This window comes from Eretmochelys imbricata, chromosome 27 (genome assembly GCF_965152235.1).
Source record: "Eretmochelys imbricata isolate rEreImb1 chromosome 27, rEreImb1.hap1, whole genome shotgun sequence".
NCBI lineage: Eukaryota > Metazoa > Chordata > Testudines > Cheloniidae > Eretmochelys > Eretmochelys imbricata.
Genome location: NC_135598.1, coordinates 10,514,147 through 10,525,430, shown reverse-complemented (window position 1 = coordinate 10,525,430; position 11,284 = coordinate 10,514,147). Strand labels below are relative to the sequence as shown.

Genomic DNA, 11,284 nt, shown 5'->3' with positions numbered 1-11,284 from the left:
GGGGGGGTGGGGAGGGGAAATCCCGATAAGCTTTTTTTCCGATGTAATTTTCTCCTTAAAACAAAACAAACAAAAAATGTCCACGTTCTCAATTTTGGTCTATGCAAAAGTTTGTTGGGGGAGGGGTGGAATATAATTACACTGTATTTTCCATTGTTAAATAGCGTTTCTATCGGGCTCAGAGAAACGGGGAGATGCTACTTTCCTTTAAGAGTTAAGGCTATCACAATAGACAATAAATACCATTTGAATCCAGCAATGTAACTGAACGACCCAAAATCTTACAAGGTTCCACCCTGCAGCCTGGTTGCACGAAGCATGCACGCTCCCTAACTCACCCTCGAAAAGTACCCGGAGGTCAAACTTTTCCTCAATTATTTTTTGTGTGGCTGGCAGCATACAAACCACGTTCAAATAAAAAGTAAAACAAAGCATTGGAACAGCATGGAAAGCCGCGATAGTGCAAAGTGATGAGGGAAGGGTTGTGTTCTTTTCTCAAAGGCCTCTGGCTTATTAATAGGGTAGGTCTCACTCCAAGATATACAAAGTTTAAAAGCCGGGGTGGGGAAAACATAACTTTTTACAATCCTGTGGGAAGAAAGGACACGGGGGAAAAGGTTACATTAAGCAACGAATTCTTGCAGCCCAAAGTCTGTGCACACTGTTTTTTTGGAATGGAAATAACTAAATTCGTTTCAAGAATTTCTCTGGTTGAAAGTGCAATCCCCAAACTTGGGGTGGAAACGTCCCTGAGACAAATGGGTCTTGCCAGGAATGTAGGTTAAAGACCCAGCCAGCCCCTCCTTTTTGGAGTGAACTATTCCTACAGGACGGTCTCATAAATTAAGAGCGAAGGACAGAGAAATGGAAGCAGGAGTGTAACCATCACAACTCCGGCAACGGGGCACCAGTCAGTGAAGTGGGGTGTGGGCCAGCCTGGGCGGGCTGGAGTGTGTGTATGAAAGTGTGGGGGGTGTATATGGTCTGGGTACGCGCGCCTCCATCTGTGTGCCTTGGCTTCGTTTGCAAGGAGACAGCCTTGAAGGGACCCTTTCAGGAGGAAACGGAGTTGGGAGAGGCCTCAGGTGAGGTGAAATTGGACTGGTCCGAGGCTTCGCTCACTTCCTTGGCCACCCTGGGGGCAGGAGCGGGGGCCAGGCCTTCCTTCTCCCGCTTTTTCTGCTTCATCCTCCGGTTCTGGAACCAGATCTTCACCTGGGTTTCGTTGAGTTCCAAGGTGGCGGCGATCTCCACTCGCCTGGCCCGGGTGAGGTACTTATTAAAGTGAAACTCCTTCTCCAGCTCCGTCAGCTGCTTGGTGGTGAAGTTGGTCCGGATGGCATTTGGCGGCCCGACCAGTCCATATTCCGACACTTTAGCTGTTAATGAGCAAACGCACACAGGAAGCAGCAGCAAAGCGTAACGCGTTAAAGCAGTGGGGAGGGTCGACACATGACAAGCGAGGCTCTCTCCCGCTCTCTCTCCAGCCATCCATCACCCCCCCACACTCACCACTTCATAGCATCTGGGCCAGTTTCTGGCCCTTTGCTCCATCCACGGCAGGGCCCGGGTGCTTTCTGTACCTGCACGGGTCCCTACAGCACCGGAAGGCTCCCTTCTGAGATGAACGGCTCACCTGCTCCCTTCCAAATAGTCCGTTTTTACAAGTCACCGTTTCGCGGAAAACTTTCATGGAACTGTCAAGGTGGGTGGGGGAGGGAAGGAGGTTGGGATTTAAGGGGGGTTCAAGGGAAGGAAGCTGAACAATAGGGGAGTGGAAGGGAAAAAAATTTGGAGGGACAGGAAGCCACTATCATTTCCTACTTAAGGCAAGATTTAAATCGCCCTGGGCCTCGCACAGAAATTCAGCAGCCCTGCATCCTTACAGCAGAAGGCGCAGCTCTCAGGACCTCTGTCCACCTCTACTGCAGTCATGATGTTCCTCTGTTCCATTCTCCCTTGAGCTGTTTACCTCCTTCCTTGTGACTTGGGGGTGGGGGGGGGGGAGATCTCTCCCATAGCCAACCCACAAAAGATTTCTTCCCCCACCTCCCTCTCTCTACACACACACACACTTTAAAATAAAATGATCACCGAGTTGTCCAACTCACCTGTTTTGGGAGGGTTCCTCTTCACTTTCATCCAGTCGAAGGTCTGTGCGAGGCTGGCGGTGGGGCATAGTTCAGATGGGCAGGCGTGATCTTTGTCCTGGGTTACAGCAGACGAAAGGTGGCTGTAAGCCCCCTGCAAGTAGCCTTGCTGATCCTGGCCATAGGGGTGGTGTTGATACTGTCCAGAGCCTGAGGGGCAGTAGCCGTCTGACCCAGAACCGAGGTGAGATCCGGCGGGGGCGGAGTACCCTGGTGACTGGAAATACAGGCCATCCGTTTCCTGCTGGCTGAGGTAGAACTGGTGATGCCCGTAGCTGGGGTTGCAGGCTTGGGGCGGGTACCCTGCTGATGCAGAGCCCGAGAAGGGGAGGCCAAGCCCTGAAGGGTGGGGGTGATGGTAGCTTGGGTTCGGCTGGGCAGGGTGGCTGGGCACGGTAGCGCTCCCTGCTACTACAAAGCGTCCGTCTCCGTTATAACTGTCACTGGTGGGTGTACCTGAGCAAGCAGGAAAGGAGGTTGTCCCTTGCTCTAAATGATGGTAGCCCTTGGGTGAGTAGGCGCTCGTCCCACGGTTACAAATTGCATACTCTAAGAAGGAGTTCATCCTAGTATTGTCCATCTGCCAGTGATGGAGGAGGGTCAACCTGTTTTGGGGGGATTTCGCCTGCCCTACAACCTTTAGATAGTATGTCAAAGCCGTAAAACTTCCATCCATGGATCGCTAGCCTTCGAACCCCCAGAGCCTTCCGAAAAGGGGTGGGGGGGGGGTTGTGGGAGTGGGGGGTGGGACCACGTGGTTCGCCACTAATCCAATGAGCAAAGACCTCCTGAAGTTTGTCAGATATCTGCGCTCATCCATCAAGCCCCTGGCATTTGCATGACAAAGGAACTTCAATCAAACCCTGCCCATCAATCTGATAACAACACGTATATGTCAAAATCTTTCCTCAAAGACTTTAAAAGAGAGAAGGGGTTGGGGGGTGGGGGGGAGGAGAGAGTTAGAATTATTCAAGACTGTTTTAAGTGTTAAAAAGGCCCCAAATTATAAGATGTAACCAACTTCATCAGAACTCCCCCCCCCCCCCCAATAAAAAGAAGGTTTTTTCCCCAACCCCAGTTCCATCTGAGACAGAGACAGACAGAGACAAAGGTAGGGAGGTTTCACTGCTTTTTCAATTATAAATATGCTCTTTTCTTCATTTTAAAACTTTCTCTGCAAAGTGGCACGAACGAGTTTGGAATTTGCTTGGATGAAAAGGCTAAAAAAACCAAACCAAACCAAACCAAACCCATCTGTACTTTCATCTTGCTACACTAGCTTTGTGTCTAGAACCAGTGTGGGTAAAAGCTATTTAATTCAATCAATATTCTAATGAGCTGATGAAATAAAGTTTGAAAGACAGAATGTCTTTGTTGGAGAAACACCACAGTACACAGTATAGGAAAATGAAGAATGGGATTAAAAATATCTATCTATCTAATCATAGAAAAAGAGAAGTTTCTTTTTAAAGTGTTTAATAAATTCCAGGTTTTTTTTTTTCAGTTACAAACATCATTTGGTCTGTTTCTGATTCATTTATTATATTAAGGTCTTCTTGTGGCACCGCCCAAATTGTGGGTAGGTACAAAGAGAAAGAAACTGAAGTCAGACTTACCCCTCCACTGTTACTATAATGGAAACAGAGGTAGGCAACATTTATTTACTTGTTAGCACAGGGGAGACAAGAGCATCTAACAATATGACGCCCACAGTCATTTGTTACTTGTCAGGATATTTACTGGTTACTCAGCCCTTAAGAAGTATCAGGAGTTTTTTAGGCCAAAAGTTCACTTTAAGACATATATATACAAGTTCTTTAGTCCAGAGATTTGGCTGATGCAACACTTTTGGACACAGGGACAGTTTTGTTAAGAAACAGGGATAGATGTGACTAGAGCAGGGTCCCTTTCCCTTTAAAGCCTCCAAAGACACATGAAATGTTTTAGCCGGTTACATTTCTCCTGGTTCACTAACGGGCTTATGAAAAAGTTTCCTACATCACCAGCTTTTGGTTCGTGAATATTATTCATAATAAGGTATCAGGCAGCTTCTTTGAGTTACTCATGTTCTGTGGTGTTTAGAACATCCGACTTCTGAATAACACGTATGCAAACTAATGATCAAAACCCAAGATAATTAACACTTGATTCGTTTTGTAAATGAGATGCATTTTTAATTTAAAGCCAGGAGTGGTTTTCTATATTATATAGCACTTATTTGGGAGTGAGGGGTGAGGAGGAAGAGGAAATAAATGTATTATATTTAAATAATACTTAAAATAGATCACTCCTGGAGTTGTTTTTTTTTTAAAAGAACCAGCGTATTCCATCACTGAACCGGTTTTACAGAACTGCTCTGATCATTTTCAATGATCTCATTCCAGCGCTAAAATAGAGTGCGTTTTATTTCATTTAAAATATAGAAACACTCTGGGGTTTCCCAGGTTGCCTCAAGGATATCTCACTATTGCAGCCATGTGGAGGGGAAGACAGGCTGTAGTCGGTAACCCCTTCCTATGAAACCTCCCTTAGTGAAAACCAAGCCAAGTATCAGCTCTGAGAGTTGGACTTTTCAAGAGTTTGGTCGCGATGGCAGGTTAAGAGAAGACACTAAAATGCCCTTTTACTGCGACCAAGCAATGGTCATTTATAGTATAACACTTCCGGCCCTGGGCACAAAAGAAAAAGCATTTAATATTAATCAACCCACATTCTTGCTCCTTCAGCAAAGGTGAATATAACAGGGACAGGAAATATAACTGACTGGAATCAGAGGCAAAGCCAATCTGGAAAGGTCTTTTCTTATGGAGGTTATTCTCAAATCAAGGCAAAGAAGGTGAGGTGTTGTGGGGGGGGGGAGGGTTATTTTCTTTAAGACAAAGTGGATGTTGCATCTTCATTTCCCCCCACCCCCTCTTTCCCCCCCCCCTTTGGAACACTCTGGCCGCTCGCCATCTGCTCCACTCTGTTACCCAAGGCACTGTCACCCCCACAAGGACCCATCACTTCGCTTTCTTCTTATCTGCTCTCTGGAACCCAGGTGCCAAGTAGTCACAACGTCCCGGATAGCTATCTGGGGCTAATGGTGAGATCAAAGGCGCTGGGGTTAAAATAGCCCTGTCATAAGCGTTTATTTTGTTTGTTGCTACAGTGAAAAAGCACCTTCCCCAGGGGCCAGTTCTTCATACTATAACTCCAGTTTAGTTACACCCCTCCAACTTCACGTGGGATCCCATTGACTCGTGAAGGAAGGTGCTAGTCCGTACAAGCGTATCAAAATCTCATCCCCATTGCGAGCAAAAAGTGGCGTATGCTTTCCACCAAATGGCAGCCATGCCTGCAGCTCAACTCCAAATCAAGGTCCATGGATCCCATGCAGTGACAGAGTGGGGCTTTCCGAATCGCCTACCTGACTCTCAACGCGACTTGAGATCCTACCTCTCTTTCCCTTTCCAGATCCTCTCACCATTTATGATTATTTTACATTTTGCTTCTTTTTATTTTCCCCAGTGGAGAACGTAAAGAGGGCCCCACTTCAGGACAGATCGTCAGACCCATCAGAGAAAGGAGACATCCGATCATGGGTAACTACAAAAACAATCTCTGGTGATTGCCGGTCATATTATGGGCAGCTTCTTCTTGAGAGAAGGGAGGCTCCAGAACTTGCTGAAGCAACAGAAGAGTGGGATCCCATCGGGGGAAAGCGATGAGCCAACATGGTTTATTCCATCAAACCTCCGGTCCCCCTCCCCGCTTTTCTCCCCCCAAATACTTAATTAGTCATTACCCTTTCATGATATTTATTGCTTCGTTATATTATATGATCTTAATTAATTCTATGATACCATATTTATTGCTTCATCTGTCATGAGTCCTATCCCCTAAAGCACAACAACCGACAGAGACTTTCAGATGCCGCTGGCTTTCACGGGATGGGATTACAACAAACAACGACAACAAAAATTAGCTGGGGATTTTTGAGGATGGGGGAAGGGCCGTTTTCATTCTTCCGTTCGGGTGCGGGGGAGGGGAGAGTCTAAACTGACCAGGAGAATTGCACTTCGGTTGCTAGCCCGGATTAGGGGCCGTGACAGGAACCAGCGTGTTAATTGCTGGCCTAGACTCCAGCCCTTTTCCCTGAGGTAGATCCTTTCTGTTCCCCCCCACCCCGCCTGTAAGCGTTGAATATTGCACAGAGGAGGAGCTCCCCCCGCCCCCGGAGCTGAAGTGTGTACTCCTCATTTATCAATCGGGGCCTGCGGGTCTCTTGTTTTTTCAGGGGCTACTGGACTCATCCTAAATATAGGCTTTATATGAGGCGACCGGTCTTGGGGGTTTCCCTTAGCACACGCCAGTGGTCCGTCTCCAGCACTGACCAAAGCAGAGTTCTTCAGGGGCGGACACTCCCTCTACCACACGCATCCCCCCCCCCCCGGCCAGAAACACACTCGCAAGGCATATAACTGCGTAATATTATACTATGGGCGCGCAGGAAGAGGCAGGGGAGTTCCTACAGCAGCCTCCAGGACAGTTCATCTGTGATTACTCATTGGGTTGGTTTCCCTTGTTGTAAACAACCTCAGCAGCTGCCCTGTAACGGTGTAGGAAAGAAATCCAGCCAGGGAGAACCATATAGTTATCCCCGGCCATCCCTATGATTGCCCAGGCTTTATGGGAGCTCTTACAAGAAATCTTTTTTCTAACAGGACATCCCGTAGGCACAAAAAAGGGGTCCCATGAAACCTAGTGGTGTGCTGATATGAAAAGGGAAGGTTTCGAGTTCTTTCGTGAGAGATTGCTTGGTTTTAAACAGTTTGGTTGACATATTTGATACCGGAAAGAAAGAAAGATCTATAGCCAAGTCTTTTGTGGCGAGATCTTAGGGGAAGTGGAGCGGGTCTTCTAAAGGTATCCATTTGAAAGAGGCTCTGCCATCGAAAGTTAAACATTTCCAAGGTTCCAGGGCACTTAGACGGACTCTTCTATTTTGAAGCTCAATATAAGGGTTAGCCGAGAAAGTTTGTTCCCCCTCCCCCAGGAGACATCACGCCGGGCTTCTCCATTATTTGATTAATAAGGAACACATGAGCGGCTTTCAGACATCTGTACAAAAATATTTGATTTGGCCTTTTTTTTAGAGTTAGGTATTTTGTCGCTGATTTTTACATCACGTCCTCTGTTTGTGATATTTGGGTCCAAAAGGAGGGCGGGGGAACAACTTCAGAGGCGGTGATCCAAAGAAATATTGGAGGGAACCTCTGAGCACCGCTGTTCATAGATCCCAACACTAGAACGGGCCATTGTGGTATTTAGTCTGACTTCCCCTATAACATAGGCCAAAGCACGTCCCCAAAGTCTTTCGGTTTTGAGCTAGAGACGATCTTAAAAAAAATCCAATCTTGATATAAAAATGGCCAGTGATGGAGAATCGGACACAACCGCCAGTGGTCAATTACCCTACCCGTTAAAAATTGATGCCATTGTGTGGTGAGTGAAGAAGAAGATACATTTTAATTGTTACCCGTTGTGCTCCATAAAGCAACAAGTGTAGGCTGGGTATTAATTCAGACCAGGGGATTTCAAGAGAGACCGTATTTGGGATGATGGATCAATAATTGTAACTCCATTCTCTGTGTTGATATTTCCTTGCAGCTGCGCTGCTGGGGTAAATGGACACAACTCTCCACTGAGGTCGCTGCAGTTTCGCTTGTTTTCACCAGCAGATAATTTGGCCCCAGGAGACTGGAGTTACGCATATAAATCCATACTCAGGTACCTACATACAAATGCCCTCATTGTCAAAGATGCTAAGTTAATGGGAGTTACAGGTGCTCAACAGTCCGGGGGGGGGGGGGAGAAGCCTAACTGTGGATTGAATTGCCTAAGGGCAGGCTTCAAACAATTAAATATAGCTCCCGCCGTTGATATTAGGAGCGACAAGTTACGGAGTGGAAGATCTGAGCCAGAGGTGAGTGGGTATGCATTTACCTTTCAAGAAAAAGTGTCAAGCCATGCCGATGAAAAGCTCTTCTCCGTTAGCTGCTTGATCCAGCTCTATCCTTCGGTTGTGAGCCTGGATACTTTTTCAGAACTGAAAATCCGTGGACTCAGAACAGCTGCCAAAAATTCGGTTTAAATTGCACCCGGATCTAGTCAGGCGCCTTTAAAACTTTCCAGCTGGGTGAGAGTTAAGTGGCGAGGGGAGTAGATAGGTATCTGGGTCAATGGTTTCTATTTACAACCTGTGGGAGAGACTCTGATACTCGGGCCGAGCCATGCATCCGTCCTTCGGGACTAGACTGTAGTCCCGTGGAGAGACCAGGATTGGGACTCTGGAGACCTTCTAGTCTCTCCTCTGACACTGACGTTCTGGGTGACCTTTGGCGACTCACTTCTTCTTTCCCTGCCTCTGTTTCCCCTCCCTCTAGTAAATTGTAAAACGCTTAGGGGCAGGAGCATAGGGCATCTTACTATGTGTTTGTTCAGTGCCCAGTACCATGGAGTCCCCAGGTAGTACTAGAATAGTGATAATAATTAATAATTGTGCAACCCTTACACTCACTGGTAAGCGCTTCCTCAGAACATGAATTAGTCCCTTCGGCTGGACCTCAATGGGACTACTCACCAATAAGGGGAGGCCAATTTGCCCCTGAATTTAACACCCCTTGGTTTCAGTGCGATTTACACTAGCGCTCAGCACCTTGCAGAACAGGGTCCTCCTGTGAGCTTGTTTGTCTTGAAACCAGACCTGTAATACGGATATTTTCTTTGGGAGGAAAAGGTAATAATGGATCCATCCAGAATTGCAAGACAGATTCAACAGGGATTTACCTGCCCTATCACATCGTTACTTTAAAGAGTTTGTTTGGCTCAGATACAATCTCCTTTCGTATTCTCGTGGTCTGGTAGGAAAGTATCAAAGAGAGGAAAAAGCAAGCGGTTGGGTTGGTCATAACGGTGCATGACATGAAAACGGTGCAGCTGTGCAAAGGGATTTAATGGCTGTTGACTGCTAAGGAGCGCACAGGGCTTAAACTACTGGAGCCCTGGGCAAACCCTGATGGTTTATTCCTGTGTGACCGTGGCACAGTCGAGAGGAAGAAATGGAGATGCTAGACACTCCCGACGCAATTTAAAACAATGCGGCATTGTGTCCAGGATTGCACGCAGATGTCACAGCACAGATTGGCATTGTATTGCATACAAATATAGATGCGTAATGATATGGCTATTTGGAGACAGTCTCCATGCAAACTAAATAACATGAGAGAAGTGATCTGCTCTTGAGAGATTTTCTAGGCTTTGTTCAGATTCCGGGATCAACCGTTTAGAGGAACTTTGGGATGATTTCCCAAGATAAGGCAATGGGCTCGCCTTGTTCTTCTTGTGGCAACACATAACCGCGCCCTGGGATGCGCCGTTCAGTCCATATTTTGTTTCCAGGGGCATTGTCCCCGGCCCTTCCCATGACCATAGTCGCTAGCTCAAGATCTTCAGGGCCTCAAGTAGCTCTTTAGGAAACATATGCCCAGACTAGATCAGCACCAGATAAATATTACTTTCTCATCATTACAACACGTGTGAGCGCATCTCATCTGCATATTTCTAGGTTAATAATCGCTAGTCCGCTGCAGTGTTTTGACAACGATCAGGGGCAGGATTTGCTTAATAGATGCCCTCCAGTTGCAGAGAACAGAAGGGTAAGGTTTCAAAAAACACATTCTCCGTTTGTTTGACATTTTGAAGAAGGTAAAGAATGGCTGAACTAACGATGAAGTCTTACAGTCATTCAATAACTTAGATTTTATTGAATATTCCCCTTCTTTCCTCAGACATTTCTGTCTTGCTAATTAGGACAAATAAGAAGGGTGGCTGTGAACGAGGATAATAACTGGCGAGGGCCCATTTATTAAGTCACTTTCCGCGGGTGTAGAATTGATTTGTGACTGTGACTGGCATGTTTTCTAGACCTGCAGCAACTTTGAGAAGTCATTATGATCTGCAGAAGGGCCATTGTTAGAGATTTGTATTGATAAGGTGTCAGTATTTACATTGGCGAGCTTGTAGAACTCCCTTCTCTCCTCCACAGCCCCGCATCCCCTCCTCCCTGGTATATATTGGAAAGAACATAGCCATCACCGTCAAAACGTAACCCCGGGGAGAGACCGCCTCCCCAACACAAGTTGTCCCTTATTCTACCCTCCTCCCAGCTGAATGATTGAGTTGCTTGGAGATCGCACGTTGCATGAGGAGCAACCTTCTCGGGAGAGGCAAATGGGGAAGGGCACATAAAAGATCCAGAGAAACGTGTTACCTCCTGCACTGAAAATGGCTGAACTAATGGGGGAAAGTGTGTGTGTGTGTGTGTGTGTTTCCCTGCGCAAAATGCTTGTAGTATTTTTTTAAAATAGGGAAAGTTACTCTATATGTTGGATGTATCCATTTTTCCTCCCTAAGCTCAGTTGATATTGACTAGGTATAACCAATTCCTTAATATTCCACTGCACGACTGTATGCAGGATTGCGGGCTGGGGAGCTGGTGGGGGGGGATATATGTGAGGCATTGGAACAAATGGCCCTTTGATAAACAGCGTCTGGCACTGCCTGCATTGTACTTGAGTGTGTTCCAGAAGCTAGAGATATTAAATAAACTTAACGATAATGAATAGCCTTCTGTGGTACTTTGGAAAGGCGCGGTCTGTCGGGACTTCAGGACTTTCAGAGCGGACAAGAGTGGTTAGTAAAAGAGGCGTGCACATGCTGGGTTGGGAAATGTTTGACTTCTAGATGAGGATGCTCCTGGCATTAATTGTAGGGTCAGTGTTTTTTATGTATATGCATTTGTTGAGTAAGAGTTAGTCGATTATTTGAATTGCAATATATTTCGATTTTCAACATAAACATTTTCAGTCCCGCAGGAGCAGCGTTTTCGTTTGAAAATTTATCTGAGCATTTGTTCTGCAAAAGCGAAATACTATCCGTATTAAGACTAAACCGCGTAGACTTGAAAGCAGAATTCCCTGCTGTAATTGACAGAAATGTCTGGGATTTTTCCAAGAGCAATTTCAAAACATGTGTCTTTTGTACCCAACTGTTTGAAGGTTGGCTAAATTTGAAGTTCTTAACCACCCACC

The 11,284-nt window shown here is 46.3% G+C and overlaps 1 protein-coding gene across 1 annotated transcript; it reads right to left on the bottom strand.

The window, feature by feature from the left end:
- Positions 1–1,053: 1,053 nt before the first annotated feature.
- HOXB1 (homeobox B1) lies at positions 1,054–2,730 on the bottom strand. Its single transcript, XM_077806469.1, has 2 exons — positions 2,112–2,730; positions 1,054–1,379 (listed from the first exon to the last, which is right to left on the bottom strand). Exons 1-2 carry the CDS (start codon positions 2,728–2,730, stop codon positions 1,054–1,056), a joined length of 945 nt encoding a protein of 314 aa, XP_077662595.1.
- Between the last annotated feature and the right edge of the window lie 8,554 nt (positions 2,731–11,284).

Excerpts from the sequence above, each read along its gene's own strand:
- HOXB1 (XM_077806469.1), bottom strand. The coding sequence starts at position 2,730 with ATGGACAATACTAGGATGAACTCCTTCTTAGAGTATGCAATTTGTAAC. Across the intron at positions 1,380-2,111 it reads GAGGAACCCTCCCAAAACAG|CTAAAGTGTCGGAATATGGA; the intron begins GTGAGTTGGACA and ends GCTCATTAACAG.